This window comes from Paralichthys olivaceus, chromosome 12 (genome assembly GCF_024713975.1).
Source record: "Paralichthys olivaceus isolate ysfri-2021 chromosome 12, ASM2471397v2, whole genome shotgun sequence".
Lineage (NCBI taxonomy): Eukaryota > Metazoa > Chordata > Actinopteri > Pleuronectiformes > Paralichthyidae > Paralichthys > Paralichthys olivaceus.
The window spans coordinates 562,177-582,048 of NC_091104.1; the positions used below are offsets into that span (position 1 = coordinate 562,177).

The 19,872-nt window shown below is 42.1% G+C and overlaps 1 protein-coding gene across 2 annotated transcripts in view; it reads left to right on the forward strand.

Annotated features, from left to right (window-relative positions):
* setd3 (SET domain containing 3, actin histidine methyltransferase) overlaps positions 1–13,581 on the forward strand; it is a 28,980-nt gene extending 15,399 nt beyond the window's left edge. For both annotated transcript variants that reach the window (XM_020103074.2, XM_020103073.2), the window contains exons 7-13: positions 1,496–1,554; positions 3,722–3,836; positions 4,287–4,361; positions 4,880–5,046; positions 6,684–6,769; positions 8,015–8,175; positions 8,501–13,581. In XM_020103074.2, coding sequence (XP_019958633.1) covers positions 1,496–1,554; positions 3,722–3,836; positions 4,287–4,361; positions 4,880–5,046; positions 6,684–6,769; positions 8,015–8,175; positions 8,501–8,986 — 1,149 coding nt within the window. In that variant the 3' untranslated portion in view covers positions 8,987–13,581. The remainder of the gene's footprint in view (positions 1–1,495; positions 1,555–3,721; positions 3,837–4,286; positions 4,362–4,879; positions 5,047–6,683; positions 6,770–8,014; positions 8,176–8,500) is intronic.
* Positions 13,582–19,872: the final 6,291 nt, after the last annotated feature.

Below are 19,872 nucleotides of genomic sequence, written 5' to 3' on the forward strand. Positions count from 1 at the left end.
GAATCATTTAAGTACAATTTGCTTCATAAAAGCCAAACCACAAGTGATACATGTAAGTGCAACTAAACCAAAGTGTAGCCGGAAGAGATGTGTCTTTAGTCTGTGGCAGAAGATATGTAGACTTTCTGACTCTCTTTTAGTAGTAGTGTTTTGAAACAGATGTGGGCAGCCACTGGTAACCAGTGAAGGGAGTGGAGTAGTGTGAGTGAGCTTAGGTAGGTTAAAGACCAGTCAGGCTGCTGCATTCTGGATGAGCTGCAGAGGTCAGATGGCACTAAGCAGGAAGACCAGCCATGAGGCAGTTGCAGTAGTCTAGGCCTAAGATGACAAGATCCTCGACCAGAACCTGTGCCGCCTTCTGAGTGAGAAGGGGACGTATTCTCCTGATGTTGAGCAGCATGTATCTACATGAGTGGGTTGTTGCAGTAATGTTGGCAGTAAGGAAGAGTTGACTGTCGAGTGTCACACCCAGGTTCCTAGTGGTCTGGGTGGCGGCTACCACAGAGTTGTCAATGGTAACAGTAAGGTCATGGGTGGAAGAGCCTTTCCCTGGATGTGTACTTAGACTTTTTACTTTGGTCCTTGTCAAATCCACTAACATGGAGGTGGTATAGTATGAAAATGTATTTTGTTTTTAGTTTAGTCCACTGAGGCAGAGTCATGCTTTTAGTTGGAAGGCAAGCTTTAGTATGTAGTTATCTTAAGGTTTAGAGATGACCTTCAGGGACTTATTTATCATATCATGTATCTGATATCAGTTTCTTACCTAAAACTATTGTCAGGAGCTCATTGTTGTTGTAGTCACTTTCTTACACAGCCTGCTCAATGCTGTGCCTTATTTTTTTTTTGCATAGCCATTCAGTATCAAAGGCACAAACACTATTATTCCACCTTAATACTGGAAGCAGAGGTAGTCACTGAGCCAAGTCGAATGGTGGGACAGGTGCTGCTGTGTTACAAGTCATCATCAACACGTTTCTGACTCCAGAATGCCAGGATGCTCTCTAAAACCACACACTTGTGGTCTGTGGTTCAGTGCAAACAAGCAAAGGCAACCAACTGAGGGTCTCTGTTTAACACAGTGTCTCGCTCTCTTTCTTCCTCTCTTTCAAGACACTTTTGAAATGGCTGTGTTAGGTAGCAGTGGTATCTTTGGACACACCACACACGCACACACACACACACACACACAGTTTCAGGCCCAAATTGATGAGGCAGATTTATGATGGCTGCTGGCCACAACAAATTAAGTTGACAGTGATGTATGGGGGGGAGCGAGTGTCACACTGCACTAACGGACCACACACATATACACACATGTGCGCACACACCCCAGCGGTGGCCCCCTACTCCCAGTCCTTCTTGTTAGGCATCCCTGCCAGGCAGCTCACCCCCACCCCCAAGCATACCTGCATAAAGAAATTCCTCTCACTAATTTGTTTTTTCTCTCCCTCTCCCTTGTTCCTTTCATCCAACTTCTTCCCTCCATCCCCAGACTCACCCTGCAGCCAGCAAACTGGCCCTGAAGGACAGCTTCACATTTGATGACTACAGGTCAGTGTGTGTGTCTGTGTGTTGGATGGGGCCTGTTTTCTGTATTGCTCATTTAACTGGAACAAATGCAGAGGAATCAATTTGGTTTAGTACAGATGCCTTGTTTATATTGTCACAGTTTTCTGTAGAGGTAATGAAATTTCTCGATTCTCAGATGCATTGCAATGCAGACATGGACGACTCTGCATCGATGCAGAGTCAGAACATAATGGATTCACGTTTTCTGCTACGTTCATTGTTTTAGCCATGTCCTGCCACTGCATAATGATAACCAGTGCTACTTCAGGACAGACGCACATTAAAGGTCCAATCGTCCTGTGTCTAAGTCACTGTTCACAAGTTATTAGGACATGTTCAGGACTGAGGTTTTCTTTGCGTTTGTTTTTCATACACTCTAGAGTTTATGAGACACATGTTTAAACCTGCTACAAACACAAGATGTAACGTGATGTGCACAGACAGGACATCAGGGTTAAAGTGACGGAACAATCCGGAGTCATGACGACATCATTGATTAATAACTAAATACATGTGATTATCAGTTTGTGTATGAAGAACAACAGTGGTGAGCACACCTTATTTTGTAATTTACGGCAGAATTGTAATAACAGTGACAGTCTAATATACTTTTTAAACCACTTTCTAAATACAAACAGTAATATAGAAAATTGTGGATATGATATATTGAAATGCATCAAGATGCATCGATGCATTGCTTTGAATTGATCGTTGACTGCTGAATCGTAATTGAATCGGGAGACTAGTGAAGATGCACACCTTTTCTGATGAGGTGTTTTGTTAAGATCTGGAACCACAGGGACATTTCCTAAATGGAGTCAATTAGACTGCATCAATCTGACCATTTACAGACATAATCAAAAACTTAGACTTGAGCTGGTTTAGATGAAGAGCTGGATTATTACCTGCAGGAGCAGCAGGGTTCATAATGTAACTGCAAGCGGGGTCCACAGCAGCTGCACTGACCAGTCAGCATAGATAGAGTAAATAAAATATATGGTAAATGGTCTGTATTTACGTAGCACTTTTTCTAGTCTTCATAACCATTAAAAACGCTTTACATTACAGTCATGCATCACAGTTGCTGTGGGGAATGTCATTAGAGGACCATACAGATCACGGATCATGTCTGATAGGTTGTCCATGGTGGTGGTAAAATATACTAGTTGTATATTAATTATTAATGGCTCCTTTTTCTTGAACTGGCCCAGTATAAGTAGTTCTGGGCAGGTTGTGATAGTTGAGCTACTTTGTCAGAGCCCCCCTTCCTCTCTGATTGACAGACTGACCTTTGTGATAATAAGTGATGACTGACAAAACCAAATGTCAATTCAGTTTTTTAGCAAATTGCAAATGATAATCCTGCCACAGTGCTGTGATAACAGACCTGTAAAACTTTACATTTGTTCATGAGTGAAAAGAATGAAAGTAACATTATTTAAAAGGTTAAGTTTGTTACTTTATTGTAATCATGGCTCCAGGTTTGCCTAATCATGCTGATAATACAGAGGAATGGAAGTGGTGCTGTTACATGTAGAAGTACATTTATGATGATTGGGGGTCTTCCTGCTCCAAAGATATTATATATATATAAATATATATGTGTGTGTTTGCTTTTTTGTTTTTCATGATTTTAAATAAGACTTTCCGCCCTAATTCCATGTGAGTGGTCGGGCAAGGAGAGGGGCAGAGAGGAGATTTGCACAGCGCATGTGGTAGAAACTACTACTAACTTAGAAAGGATTGAAGGCACTGGATTATTTCCATGATATTATTGCATATGTATATTATAGGATATGTATAAATAACATATCAGTTACTTCTTTGAAAAAAAGTATGGTTATCATCAGTAGTGGTACACGATGACACTCACCAAGGATGGTTTCGAGGCCTGTCTGATTGTTCCCAGATCTCAGTAAGTCCAGTTGTAATAATAGCAGAATAATCATGTGAGCGAACCCTCGAACTTTACCTCCTCTGCTCTCACTCCATCTCTCTCCCTCCTCATCTGATGCAAGCCTTCTCTCTACATGGTAATACCAGAGTTGATTTGATAAAACTCCCCCTCTCACACTGATCACATGATCCCTGCCAGTGGAGTAAAGAAACGCCACAGTACTGAGCAGTGATAAGTTGATGTATGTGACAGGTGGGCGGTGTCTTCAGTGATGACCCGTCAAAACCAGATCCCGACTGAGGACGGGAGCCGCGTCACTCTGGCTCTCATCCCCCTGTGGGACATGTGTAACCACACAAATGGACTGGTAAACACACACACATACACACACACACATTATTTTATACTGATGGAAGTTTTTTTGACAGTCGCTATGGTTACAAACAAGGCTTTAAGGCTGTTAAACCTCTGGACACTTTATCCCTGTATTGTGATACATGTACATGTTTCAGTACTTCCAATTCGATTGTATTTTTATAGCGGGCTAATCATAAAATACATTATCTCAAGGCACTTTACATATTCAGGTCGAGAACTTATAAATTATACAGAAACCAAACAGTTCTCACAATGAGCAAAGCAGTTTGAGCAGTTTCACTATTGCAAGAGATAGACACAGGACTGTCTTTATCACTGGTAGACTGGTTAAGACAGTCCTGGCCACTGGTGAGTGGAAGATGTTGTTTTGATGAACATAAAAATGTGTTTGCTGAGCAGCGGTGAGGATTGATGAGTAAAGGTTATTGTTGATCTGCAGATCACCACCGGCTACAACCTGGAGGATGACCGCTGTGAATGTGTGGCGCTGCAGGACTACAAGGAGAATGAACAGGTTACTGTTGCTCACACTTTACCGTCTCTCTCTGCAACTCAGTCTGCACACACGTCCCTGATCAGTCCTACTGATGTCAGCAGCTTAGCAAAGTGAGGAGAGAGAGAGTCCCTTGTCGCCTTCCTCTCATTACTGAGGGATGATCAGGGACGATTCAGAGGGGCTGAGGTGATTGTGTTTTCAGGATTGGACTCTCCTGCTCTCACTCCTCTCACACATTACAACTTTAAAATGATGTAAAATACTTTGGATATTTTCTGTTTGTGTAAAGATTATGCCAGCCTATTCAGAAAGACTTTCCAGGGAGGTGACAAACATACAAATACAGTGAACACTGTGTCTGAATACTGTGTGTGTGTGTGTGTGTGTGTGTGTGTGTGTGTGTGTGTGTGTGTGTGTGTGTGTGTGTGTGTGTGTGTGAGAGAATGTCCCTCTTCTCAACAGACCAGTATCAGCCCTGCAGACGATGAAAACTGGTATAACTATGTTTTTGTTTTATTTTCATGTTCTGTTTGTAGATCTACATCTTCTATGGCACCCGGTCCAATGCTGAGTTTGTCATCCACAACGGCTTCTTCTACCAGGACAACGCCCACGACCGAGTGAAGATCAAGCTGGGTGTCAGTAAGAGCGAGCGCCTGTACGCCATGAAGGCTGAAGTGTTGGCACGAGCCGGCATCCCAGCGTACGTCCAAACCCTCCTTATGTCACTCTTCAAGTGTTTTATTTGAAAAGGACAAACATTCCTCTTCTTCCTTCTTCTCATCCACAAAGATGGTGTCAGCTCTAATGAGTGACTGAACCTGCAAACTAAGCCTGAAGCGTTTTACTCTGAAGTCTTTAATATGGGTCAAGGAGAGCTCCAGGCTCACGACCAACTCCACGTATCCTTCATATAACCACGATGCACGTTTGTCTTCCAACAATAGATATTTCAACCAATTAGGCCTCCCCTTCGGCATAATTGAAACATAATATAAATGTTGCAGCACGTCTTTTTTTCCTCCTTCCCCACCAAGTATCAACTTCCCATCAGCCCCAACACTTTCATCACCAAGAAGTTTAATCATTTTATCATTAGCCTCTTAATTTTATGCAGCATCCTCTGTTCGGCATTTTTTAATCAGACGCCTTTTAATCTCTTATTGATGACAGTCGAAATCTCAACAGTGGAAATTAAATGAAACAATCCCCATTGTTGCCGGGGCGCTCTATTAAACTGACAGATATGCTCGTAGATCATTTTCAAAGGAAACACTAATACTCTCAGTGTCAGGGCCTTGTCAAGATGTGGAGCGGCTGCTATCATCACACTCCTTTCTCATTTCACCTCAACTGTGTTACTCCCTGAAAAAGTGGAAATAAGTGAACACATCGAACTGTTCTTTTACAAATATCATTGGTTCATTGAAAACAATTTTTTAAACACACACACACAACAAAGACGTTTCCCTGAGCTGGACAGAGGGCTAATGTAATAGTGCAGTGGCAGTAATGTGTTTGTGTGTAATAATGTCGAGCCTGTGCTTCCCATCGCCACATCGATGCTTGGCTCAAGCAGGAACAAATATTGTCCTGTGTAAAAGAGATTGGCGTATAATTTAATGATTTTTTGCCCTTCAAACTGCAACACTGGCTTTATTTTCACAGACACACACGACAGAGCAGAATATTGCCTCACTTTTACATTTTATACTTTCTATTATAAGATGAAGCTCATTTCTTTTTTATATAATATTGGTATTATTATTGGTAATATGGTAGTTCCACCCTCCACCATTAACAACTACAGTAATACACTGGTTTAAGAAACAAAAATAACATATCTTGTGCCGTAACAGTATCTTTGACTGTTTTTATTTCATAATAATAATTTAGTTTTTCTCAAACAGGCCAAATTTTTGAAGAGGTTCTGATGAGTGAGAGCAAAGTGGAGATGTTCGTTAATGATGGCCCTGTTCCAAATGAACTGTGCACTGAAATACAGTATTCATAAATGTATAATGGACATCACACTCATACATTACTTTTTCCCTGTCACATTATTGTTTTTCATGTGGTTTATAGAGATTTTTGAAAACAATATACAAAGTACACCAATAAATAAATCAATAAAATGTTATTTGTATAGCCCATATTGATAAATCACAGACATGAGGTTTAAGTAAATCATTTCACACATTCTCTGCTGCCGTCTGTTCAGAATGCCAGGATGTAATATGCTTTATATGATATGACATGACAGTGCACCTATTTAAATATTATATTTGGCCTTTTGTTTTTAGGAGTGTGTATTGATGTGTAACTTGCTGTTGTTTTCAGGTCCTGTGTCTTTGCTCTGCACTGTAATGAGCCCCCCATTTCAGCCCAGCTCCTAGCCTTCCTCAGAGTGTTCTGCATGACGGAAGGTAAGACACTGACAGAAATGCGCGCGCACACACACACACACACACACACACACACACAAACACACGTCAGCAGCAGGACATTCCCTGTGGAACCTCCAAGCTACAAACCTGGTAGCGTACTCTAAAACAAAGCCCGCCACAGTATCTTGACACTCCTCCGGGACCATCGTCAAGTGACTGCTTCCTCCGCAACACCAGCAGAGGGGAAGAGACATAGAGGGGGTGGAGGTAGAGGAGAAGGAAAGAGGAAGAACCAGGCCTGTCCATTCCCAAGCTGCTTAATTGATCAAGGCAGGCCACCAGATGTGTGGAAGGAGAAATCCACTGGGAGTTTGCAATATTCATCGGCGTGTATGCAGAACAGCACCGGTGTCATAAATCCCCAACCACACAAGGCCACATCCTCCTCTTTCACACAACTCATCTTCATGACCCCGCTTGATATATTATTCACTTTTTTGCTGCATGTTAATCTTTAAAATGGTCCCAACGTGTGCGTCTGTGTGTGTCTCCTAACAGATGCGACATGATGGAATAGTGTGCACACACAACTAGGGCTCTCTCATCTTCCCATGTAACTAAGGCACGTTAAAGTGTTCAGATGAGAGGCAGTTGGATAAAGACTGTCTAACGGTGTAGAAGGTCATGAATGGCTCTGCACATCTATGATAAATGGATGGGACAAAGAAACACTGATCACGTATAAAAGCACAGGTCTTTTTTTGTGTCATGTGAGAAGAACATTTGTTTTATCTTTCGATAATTTTATCTGAAGTTATAACCCACCTAGACCCAGGAAAGATACAAAATCACTTTTTCCTATTTCTTGTTCGCAGCCATACACACTGTAAGGACACACTAAAATTACCTATGCAACGTAACATAATTAAAGTCTACATCAGGTTTCATCTGTGAATGTACTGTACACATGTGGCCTCCACTTTCTCCTTTAATAACACATGAATACTGAAATGGTCAAAATGTCTCTGACATATTCAGATTTACAGTAGGTGAGATGTTGAAACCAGTGATATATGTCAGTTTTATTTAACATATTACCAAAACGTGCACCTCACGTGTGGAAAAAAAGGCGAACCTGTTAACATGGGCATCAAAATAAAAACCAAGACACTCCACACGCATATTGAACATCATTCACATGTGATGCAGGCAGCGTGTCCCGGTCCTGTTTATTCTAGGTTTTAGTTTCTTTTGAACAGAGGCTAACATGTAGCTTAATTTCAGAGGAATTAAAGGACTACCTGCTCGGAGACCATGCAGTCAATAAGATCTTCACCCTGGGCAACAGTGAGTTCCCTGTCAGCTGGGATAATGAGATCAAGTTGTGGACTTTCCTGGAGACCCGAGCTGCTCTGCTGCTCAAGACCTACAAGACCACCTCAGAGGTCAGTTGACGGGAGTTGAACTTATTTTGAAGGTTGTGATTAGATTTTTCTGTTTCTAGATCAATATGGGTTAAATTTTGTCTGAAGATGTCTAGAGCCAAAAGTTTTTATACCTTTTCTGAAGGCCACAATCAACGGTATTAATTGTCAGCTCTTTGATACCAGGTAGTTTTAAAAAAAATGTTAGGACCCCTCCTTCTGGGGTTTGTACAATCCTGTTCAAAGATCCAACAAGAGCTAAGGAATCAAATTGAAATTCTTCTTTTTTTTCTCATCTTTCTCTCTCTTTTACTTTCCTTTTATCTTCTGGCCTGGTCTCGTACAGGAGGACCGCTTCATGCTGGAGAAACCTGATCTTTCTCTGCACTCTCGCGTGGCCATCCAGCTCCGTCTGGCTGAGAAGCAGATCCTGGAGAAGGTGTCATCAAGCGGACGAGCTAAACGTCTGCACTTCCAGAAGAAGCTGGAGGAGGGCGCACCATTGCCTCACTATGAAGAAAGCGATATCGCTTTGCTGGAGAATACTGAACCAGACGCAAAGCTTCCAATTATCCTCCGCAAGCTGGAGGAGGTGGAGGAAGGCCAGGAGATCCAGGTGGAGGAGCACAGTCATCTCCTGAATGGGGAGAAGGTGGTGTACAGGATGGAGGCAAATGGAGAGCCAGTGCAGGAGGAGACTCTGGAGAGGGTCAGCAAAGATGTTCATTCAGCTCTGGACTCCACTGGAACTTCAAACCAGAAAGGCCAAATGGAAATAGCCGACCAAAGTGCCAGCCGAACTGAAGAGAATCCCAAAGAGAGGAGTGAATAAATATATTCCACCTACAGCCACAGCCCATGCTATTTATTTATTTTTGTGTCTCTAAAATGACTCAGAAATATCAAAGCTGAAAAAAACAACATTAGAAGGTAGCAGAACTGTGTGGTCATCCAGCGTGGCTTTTCTTAGTTGTCTGCTGCAGAACTTGTTTCAGATGCTACCAGTGTCTCGCAGCCTTCTGCACATGTTCACATTCAAAAATCAGTGTGTTTAAATTAAAAATGTAGGTTTTTATTGAAACATTTTTTGTGGCAGGGGTGCAGGTCCCAGCAGATCATCAGATAAAGAAAAAAAAACCAAAATGGAGTTATTTTCACAAAACCAGAACCTCTGTAATCATGTGAAGTGGTTGGTTTATTACTGCAGTTTTTCTCCATATGTGTCCACTATATTTTGAGTTGACAATCCTTTTCTGTGGAGCATTTTGGGGTGTGCTGCTGATTTAACACCATTGGCCTCTGTTTTCTTTTCTCTGCTTCAAATAATTTCAGGTTGAATAACAATAACATAGCTGCAGCCCTTCTTAAAAACCTGATTTATTTCCTGTTTTAAAAGTTTCTTTATGAATGTAATCAGTTCACGTTAGAGTGAGTATCTGTGGATGTCACTAAAAGGAACTGATGTGTGACACAGTGATCACTGTTGTTGCCCCTGAGAAAGCCATATACAGGACTCAGTGCTAACTAACTGTGCACTGATACAAAGCCAATACTGACTGAAATACTCACATTTGATGCACAGGCTTTCATTCTAATCACTTATTACATTGGACCGTATTTTAGTGTGTGTGGTCATGAGGTCTGTCAATTTTCCCCATTTACTGAAAACACTTCAATCATCATTACTCGCCGTACTGTGGAGCCACATTCAGCACTGTGGTACTTTTATATTGACAATACATGATTCATACTATTTGACAGAGTTGATCTTTGAGCCTTAGGCCACATTTCATCTCCATCAGAACATGTTGGTTCAGGTGTCTTCATGTGACCCAAGTCACAACAACTGGTCATAATGGGGCTGCCTCCTTAAGTCTGATCACTTGGATTATAATTATCATTAAGTCCCCCAGCCGACGCAGGATCTCAATCCGATTATACGGCTTTGCTTGCTAGCGTCCTCTATTTTCATAACAAAACGTTATATTAGCGACTTACTGGTAGATCAAGAGGGCATGCAATGGGTCAAGCTGACAGTCATTGCCCTCTGAGCGGGTCATGACGGGTGGAATACGTAACTCTTCCCACTGTGTTGAATCTAATTTTTTACTTGAGTAGCCTGCATATCTGGGCTCAGAGTGCCCTACCTGTATATGAAGGTGAGGTATATGCTAATATAGTTCTATGCATTGGATTTCCTCACGTCTTTCTCCAGACATCCTTTGACTCCCTGACTTGACCTTCCTAATCCAGTCAGGGTCAAATGTCAGCGTATTACCATCCTCCAATTGTATATGACCATTTGTTACCATGTCACGGAAGTTTCATATTTACTCTGGGTCACGTGTGCATTTCTAAACCAACTCTTGGGGAGAATTTAGCAAACTGCTGAATGCTGATGAAGAGCATGAGATGTAGTTGAGGAGCTCAGGAGAGGCTTCTTTTTTGTTAGTGTACCTTCACTATATTCTGACAATCTACTGTTCCCGAAAGAAGTGACTGTCTTTCTTCCATTAGAATGAAGATGTAACGGTGTTGTTTAAAGAAAGGTTTAGCCTCACAAACTTGGACCAGGAACACAGTGGAGCACCATTATCATGATTTACTTCACTGTAGAGATAAGAGAATAAGAATCATCACTTGTGGCTCTGAGGTGAAACGGTCAATATCCTGGTGCCCTGTTCAAAATGAAGCAGGCTAATTAGGGACTAATTGTCAGTGGGATGTTGTAAGAAGGTGCATTCACTAAACCTGTGCACCTGTCATGGCAGAAACACTTCAGCTCACATATACTGTATTTAGCATCCTTCACCTTTATCTCGTCAACTAGTGCAGTGCCCATCAGGCTGGAGTGTGAACTTTGATGATGTCATCAGCGACATCATCGGTGAATGTTTTCTCAGTTCAAAAGTTTGACGTGTATCTGCTGAGTGGTTGTGTAGAACATGGAAGGACACGGATATTCAGGGGAGAAAGGGGTCGGTTGAGTTCTCTGCATCAGAAATAAGCACTGCTATTAGCAGTTTTCCTTCTTCGTAGTTGTTCAAGTGTCACACAAACAGTAAATATGATTCACAGCCTGTTGTTCTAACTGATCGGTTGCTGTTATCAGCTCTGCTTTATACACTGATCAGGGATAAAAGAGCCCGACAGATCTGCAATGGCTACAGGAAGTATTCAGGACCTTCACTTCATTGTGTTGTAGATGTAAACTGATATTTTGCCCATCAATCTACACTCCATGACCCATCATGATAAAAACTGAAATCGCTCATTTACTAAACTCTTCAGGCCCATAATTCAGGACTTTGTGGAAGCAGTTACAGCCTCCAGTCTTCATAGTTAAGTCTCTACAAGCTTTGCACACCTGCATTTGGACAGTTCTCCCATTCTCTATGACTGATGCGCCCCGCGTTACGTTTGATTGATGTAAAATGTCTGTAAACTGACATCTCCAGTTCTCTCCACAGATGTTCTATGAGGTTTAAGTCTAGACAGTGGAGGACAATCAAGTCTTGTCCTGAAGACACTTCCGTGTAGTGTGGGCTGTTTACCTCACACCTCTGTATCTGGCTGCATTCGTCTTCCACTCAGTTCTGACCAGTCTCCCTCCCTCTGTTGCTGAGAAGCCACCCAATAGCATGATGCTTCCCCCAACATGCTTCGCCTTACAGATGTTGTTAATCAGGTGATGAGCAGTATCTTAGAATCTTAGACCCTGTGCTCTGAATCCTTCAAGTGCTGTTTGACACACTGCTAACAGGCTGTCAGTGATGTCTTTCTGTCATCTCCACCATAAAGGCCTGACCGATAGAGGTCAGTTTTCTTTTCACTGCAGAGTGCGTCTGAAGCTCTGCTAGACTGGCCAACTAAAAGATAAATCCAATAATCGTTTTAGCTCAGATGAGAGGCCAATAACCTCCTGGGTTCCAGTTCTTTACTTAACACACAGATGAGAGTGGTAATGATCTTCTCATTTAATTCTAAGACAGACAATACATATAAAGTACTCACCAAAAGCCGATGTGCAGTTTGTCGAAAAAAAAGACTGCTGATTGTTAAGGAGAAATTAAGGTGAACTGTCCCTGCTGTCCTCTTTTGGATGATGTTTTCAGAAATAGTGGTTGGTTTATACTGTATGTGGATAACGCCGCCGTTGATTTGTTGTGTAACCTTTTAACTTGGCATGTTCCACCTTCCAAAAATCAGACACATATCTGCTGTGAGCCCTGGCTTGCTAATGTAAAATCAGCCACAAAGGCCCAGTACACATCTGGTATTAATTGGTTTTTGTGTTCCGATCACAATTGGACAGCTCTGAGTGCGTGCGATCACACCTGGCATCGTCTTGTGATCGGATCCCAGGTCGAATCTCACTTCCCCGTCCTATATGCAAATTAGCACGTGCATCATTTACGCCCAAAGATGCAATGCATGTCAGGAAGCTGCAAGGAGAAAAAGAAGAAATCAAAATATCCCAGATGATGCATTCATGGCAGAGAAAATCGCATCGTTGTTGTTGCCTATTGCTACAGTTTAAATGATGCCTCGGGCGTATATGTACGTATTTCCGCTTACACAGGACTTCTGTTGAGTAGGCGGTCCATCAATGTGGCCAGGACCACATTCGTGTCCACGCCGCTTAAAGAATAGCCATGTGGCTCAGACCAACCTTGGTCTGGCGTGATCGGATCGCTATCTGATCTGAGTGCGTTCACATTTAGAGCTGTCCACTTGTGATCGGATCACAACACTTAGGTGGACTGCAGCCTGACTGCATGTTGTGTTCACGTGGATGTGTACGTGACCACATGATGCTCTTGTTTTATATCACATTTGAACTGTCACTTTTCCATCACAAATCTGTATTTTTTTATGCAATCATGTACTTTCACCAACCTGTGCTGCTTTTTCTAAAGACCTCCGTACCACTGTGTGTGTGTTTGTGTGTGTGTGTGTGTGTGTGTGTGTGTGTGTGTGTTCCTGTACTTATATCTTTGTGAGAACCATTTTAAGCATAGACCCTACAGGGTGAGGACATCTTTGGAAAGTGAGAACATTTTTGGTCCTCACTTTTTCAATGGGCTGTTCTAGGGGTAAGACTTGGTTTAAGGGTTAGAATTAGGCATTTAGTTTAGCTGGTTAAGGTTAGGGTAATGGGCTAGGGAATGTATTATGTCCACGAGTGTCCTCACTAAGATAGAAGTACAAACGTGTGTATGAGTGTCTGAGCTTCTAGCTTTAACCACACTCCTCGGCAGGTGCACTGCTATCCAGCGGACTCCTCACCATCTCACTGTATGTAGTAGTTGTGGGTTTCTCTCTCTCTCTCTTGGAGTGTACAGTAAAAACTCGAGCTGATATGGAAAGTTGTCCTGAAGCTGTCGACATCTTAAAGTCAGAGATTAAACTTCATCTCATTTCTCAGCTTCTGTGTGTCTGTGTTGTTCTTGAGCGTTCTCTCTTCAGATGCTGCTGTACTCTCCACCGGGTCGTCACCCATCTATTCTTCCTCTCCTGCTTGTTGGGAGGGAAAAGGTTTATTTCATGTATTCCCCCCTTTTGCCCCCTGGCCCTATTACAAATTTATAAAAGAAACATTATCTTGAATCATTTAATTCGGGGCAATTAAATTTTGAAATGGCCTATTCATTATTCATGTGCGTCTAAGATAAAAACCCTTAAATCCTTGAATATATTATTATAATGGGTACTGGGGTGGGCAGCGGGGATCGAGGCATGTCCAGTATTGTTAGTAGTCGCCATGTCAGTGCAGAGAGCAGAATGCAGTCCTGGGACCAGCACTCCCAACTAATCCTGCCCCATCAATTATAAATTGTCTTCCCTATTAATATCCAATGGTGGCAGCCATGGCCAGGCTCGGATAACTATGGGACAGTACCACCGTCTGCAAGTGTTTACTGGTGTCATGCTGATGATGGCGGAAGGGGGAGGGGTTGAGTGATTGTGGAAGTGAAGGTGACGGACTGATAAGTTACTTCACACACTGACCTCAGCTGAAAGTATTGTCTCTATATTCAGCACCATACTGAGTTGTATTTTATACATATATTCTAATACACCCTACATACAGTCTATGAATACAACTCAATCTGGCAAAGTAGGCATGTATTTTTAACTTGTGTCATGTTTGACAAGAAATGCGTCCATGTGATTTAGTGGAACCTGATATTTATTAAAGTGAAAACATTATAATGCTATTGGAACATTTGTGGTATGTTTGAAACAATGGGAAAGCCACTGTTAGGAAAAAATATTCAGAGAAAAGGTTTTATTACTGAATTTCATATCATATAGTTGAAATGTTACAAAATCCAGAAGAAAATGTTTAATATTTGGAGAATAAATTCAGAATAGAAGAAGAAGAAGTCATGTAGAATGAAGAAAGTCTCAACTTTATGAGATAAGGTAATTTAATTAGAATGAAGTCTAGAAATAAATCATGAGATAAACTCTTACTACAAGGTCACTACTCAGACCAATGCAGTTATTGTTTTCTATCCAACGCTGTTGTTTAAATAGCAAATGCACTCGCGCCCACCTGGGTGCCCATGGACGTGTTGGTCTTAAAATGAGGAGCGGTCAGTGACTCAGCAGCATTGTTGGTTACTTTGTTGCAGACAGCATAAAGAAAAAGCTCATCTGAAGTGGTGCAGTATTTCAGTTATTTCAAGATAGTATAATACGCATATGCTTCATAGGCGGCTGTACAACCAATGTGCTTGTTACACAGATGATCAGTTTCCTCTGCAAGTGTTCTCCTATTCTTGAAAATATATCAAGGTCTGAGCTCATCTGGCTTTTAAAGGGAATTGGAGATTGTACTCTGATTGGTTTATTATATGACATTGCCAAAACACACCCAAGAATAATGAGACTAAATACAACCCTTTAGAACAATGCACTAAGCACATGTCCTGATTTATTTTCACTGTTGTTAGATTCAGGCCCAACATGTCATCTGGGATCATTTGTAATTTTCATATATTAATAAATATTTTGTATTTATTTTCTTTGTCCTCTTTGCGCCTTCAGTTTAGATTTCTATAACATCTTTTTAAAGTGCTTTATAATTTTTTTTAGCAGGAACAGCCATTTCCTTCAGCACTGTTCCTCTAGGAGACAGCTCTATAATAGGATACTGCTACTTTGTCCAAATAGAGCAAGTAATTACATCATAAAAAGGATACAATTGGTATAGCATATTGTTGTCCCCCACTGGGCCTGCATAGAAATGCTGAAGACCTGACTATGACCGGTGCAGCCAAAGATCAGGAATGTCCTCTACTGCGACTGGTGGAACTCGCTCAGTCTGTGTCATCGTGTGCTAGGGCTACTAGCATCGGCTATGTTTCGTGTGGTGCACACACACTTTATACTCAACAAACAGAGCTGTGCATTGTGCTGAAACAACAGCCAAGCAACAATCACGTGCTTTATCTGTAGGTATACATAAAGAAAGAAATAGAACCGAGGGGGCTAAAATCTCTAAAGACCCCTTGTGGTGTTGGGCCAGAAACAGACCCAAGATGCATTTAGGACGGGTTGTGATCTGATCGCTCACATTGTGACCACAATGTAAGGATAAACGAAAGGAGGAAGTGACGTGACTGGACAGAAAGATCAGGAGCTCAAAGTGGACACTGGAGACACATTAATACCTGGTTTAAATGTGACCGAATTAAAATCAAGTCTACATCTAGATACAATCTGGAAAAGTGACACATTTTAAAATCACAAAAGGAATGAGAAGGACAAAAAAAATCAACAACATGGGTACTCAAGCTAGTCTCACTGGATTGACAGATAAATATACAAGGCTAACTTTCTCAAAATAAGCCCATAAATTAGCCCATCAGCTCAACTTCTCTGCAGTCTGTATTTCATTAACACTTTTCTAGTCTTGATGACCACTCAAAGTGCTTCACAGTTCAGTCTTACATTCACCCATACATTGTACCCATACATACAGTGGATATATGTGCAGCACTTTTCTCTTTGAGAAGAATTTGGGGTTCAGTATCCATTCCAACCCAAGGACACTACGGCATTCAGAATGGGGAAGACTGGGTTTGAACCGGGTTTAGGATTTAAGCCCTATGAGACGAATTGTGATTTGTGAATACGGGCTATACAAATAAAACTGATTGATTGATTGATTGATTGAACTGCCAACCTTCTGGTTAGAGGCGACTGGTCTAATCCCTGAGCCCCCGGCCGCACAGTAAGGTTCCAGGCCATCCACAGGCCATCTCCTGCTCCCTAGAGCATGACTGACTATGATTCGGGGCTCCAGGCAGCTCATAATGGAAGCATCCATTTATTATTGAAGAGCTTGATGGGAGAAGGATGAAGGAGTCTCTGGCCTGAGAGGTCTTCATCACGGAGGAAATGAGGATTGACGGGACAAAAGATGAATGGCAGAGAAGATACAGAGGGAATAAAGTGTCTGTGGCTCAGGAGGTATCCATTTCCAAGCAGGATAGTGAACCCCAGATTCCCCCTGATAATCTGCACAGTGGTTTGAGAGTGTGTGTGTGTGTGTGTTAGAAATGAACTGTGTATAGAATAAGGGTGGTATGAATAAGAAAGTTCTTTGAATGGTTTGAAAAGAGCATAAATGCAGCTCCTTTAGCATTTAAAGACAGAGTAGAGCAATGTCTGAGAGTTAGATGAGGAAGAGGAGCCTTGTTCTTCTCTCTGGACAAACCCCTCATGTGACTGTGGTGGGTATGAGGTTATAAGATGAGCAGCGTTCACATTGAAACAGAAGAAATGATCCATACAACAGCAGCAGTGCTCACAGAGGCGCTGAGAGTTTGATGACATGATAATTAACTTACGACTCCTTAAGTACCTCACTGCTCTTATATGCCCTAGCTGCAGAATTGCTTTTCTGTACAATGGTTCACCATCAACAACTGCTGTTGATGTAACCATGACAACAGGATTATAAATCACTAATTTCATCACTGACTTACTCGCGGGCCACACTGTGTGCGTGTGCAGAGTATGTTGTTCCAACAAGGAGCGTTTCTGCTGCCCGACTGCTGCAGAGATGCTATGTGAGGTTTCTGGGATGACTAGTCCGGCCGTGTACTCAACTAAAGGCTGCAGCTCTACAGCCATGCATCCTCCCCGTCCCGCAGTAATAACAATGAAAAAACCTTGTAAAAACAAATGAATGGATGTTGTGCTTTCATTTTGAAACAGGTACAGGAAGTGTTGCAAATATTTAGTTATTTTTACTTACTTTACTTTACGTATATTGAAACTGAGGTAAAGGTCATTTTTACCACCACGCGGAGAAAATAAGCGAGACTCACGCAGGAGATGCGCATCTCAACAGTGTGACCGCATTAACCTGATGACATGCACTACAGTTACTCAGATAACCACTCTTTCGAAGCATCTCAGGATCGACAACACGTCCAACCTTGAGATAGAGGGACTACAACAGCAGAAAGTACATCAGTTACCACTTCTGCCATGCAAGCACAGACATGTGAGGATGCAAAGTCACAGACTCACCTACACTGGACAGTTGAAAGTAAAAAAAAGCCTGGTCTGATGTTTCTGGATTTCTGCTGAGGCTGCAGCAGATAGAGTCACAATCTGGAGTCAATGGAGCCAACCTGCTGTGTGTCAACAGCCCAGTCGGCTATTGTTGGTGTGATGGAATGTTTTTTATGTTCTTGTCATGGACACTGTTTAACATCTAATGGTTCTTCCTGCAGGATAATGCTAGAGGCAACACACAACAACACGACTTGCTCTCTGGCTGTCCAGTAAGCATATGCTGGTTGGTGTTCATTGTAAAACGGTCAAAACAATGGTAATAAAAAGCAAAGGGGAGATACTAGTTTATTAAACAACAGCAATAGTGGTGATATGTTGTCGAGCTATTGTTGTGATAGCAACAAAACCCACACGTTGCACTTTTATGGTGAAGTGCTCTGTCAAAGAAACACACTGTGTGGACCTACATCCTCTGACTAAACTTCCCCTTCCAAGAAGAAGGATCCGCCTCACAGTAGATGTCAGAGGTTGATGCTGCGGTTCAGACCGCACATGAACACAGTGTTGCATCATGCCCCGGAGTGCAGCCTGAATCTGCTCTTCTACCCCAGTGAATAACATTTAATTTTTAATCAAACGTCAGCTGACTGGAAATAGTATTTTGCAACAGTGGGAGTGCTTCATGTGTAATAGATGGTTTGTCCTTGATAATGTATGGGGAGCTGGCTGGGGTCAGAGGTCACAGGGGACGTTGAGAGACACATTTGAAAAGAATGGATGTGTTCATGTTCAGTCTGTGAAGCACCGACCACTAATTACTGATATTTAGGGAAACCAGTCACATTTTAACCGAAGTATGACACCAAATGATATTATAACATCATAAGAAAGGAGAGACAGGGATAGAGAGATCTAAGTAACTAAAGGAGTGGAAAGACACTAAGAAGACAGGTTCAGGAATAGAGGAAAATACCAAAGGAAATAGAAGGAAAACGGGGACACAAGCTTAACACAGCTGAACAGAGATGCAGATGTCATGGTGATAACCTAAACACATTTGCATACACACACACTCGGCCATATTTTGTATTAAGAACACAATAATACAGTTATACAGTAAGATTCCTGTTCTTTCCTCCTCTCCTGTCCTTGTCTCATTTCCTTGTCCTTTACTTTCTCACCTCAAATCTGACCTAGAAAAACCGAAAAGATGGATGGACAGAAAAGAATATTGAAGAGAAAAAATAAAGGAGTGACCAGCGTTACTGAATCTCCACCATTCTTTCTTTCTTCCTCTTTTTCTTTCTTTCTTTCTTTCTTTCTTTCTTTCTTTCTCAAGGAAAGGGAACATCATTCTCCATTCTGCAGGTCAGAGAGGGAACAATTAAGTGTTGAGGGTGCTGGGAGTCGCCGACAGGTGATGAATGGCCTGGCCGGCTGCAACTGACAATATGCAGACAAGCCAGATCATTTGCAAATGGATGTGGGGAATGTGTGTGAGACGGTGGTGGGGTGGGGGGGTTAACCCTTTCCAGGATCATTTCTCAGCGAGGAGGTGGAGGAGGTGCAGCCACCTGCCTAGAAGAGAGACTCATTTGTTAGAGCTGATGGTGGCTTCCAGACAGCACACCGCCCTGGGGAATACACTGCAGCATCATTACATCACAGTGTTGACCAACAGCCTCATACACAATTCAGTGTGACGGAGTCAAAGTCATTGCAGATGGCTGCTCTGTTTCACCTCTGCTTATTTTAACACATCTCTCTTCACTACTGAATTCTGATTTGTTGGTTAGACTAAGAGTAATCTGTGCTTTCTATCTTCTCAGAGAACATCCAGTGGCCGGTGGGAGGTTGTCTATAGTCGGTCAGAAGAACCTGTGGTTATGCTGTGTATTAGTTCATTCTTAGCTCCATCTAAATCTATTCCACAAGGCACCTGGAGAGAGTTAACAGCTGCTCAGGAAATGTATTTCCTGATGTGTTCACTCATGAGCTTTGTCCTACATGTGAAGAAAAGTCGGAAATGTTCAGTCAGAATTAAAAGATGTATTTCTGTTCATCCCGCCCTGCTGCGATTGTGTAGATTTCAGCATTACTGAACAGAAAGGAGAGCTGGATGCAATGTAGGACAGTCTGTAGACTTATGTTTGCAACAATAATCAAACAGTGTCACCC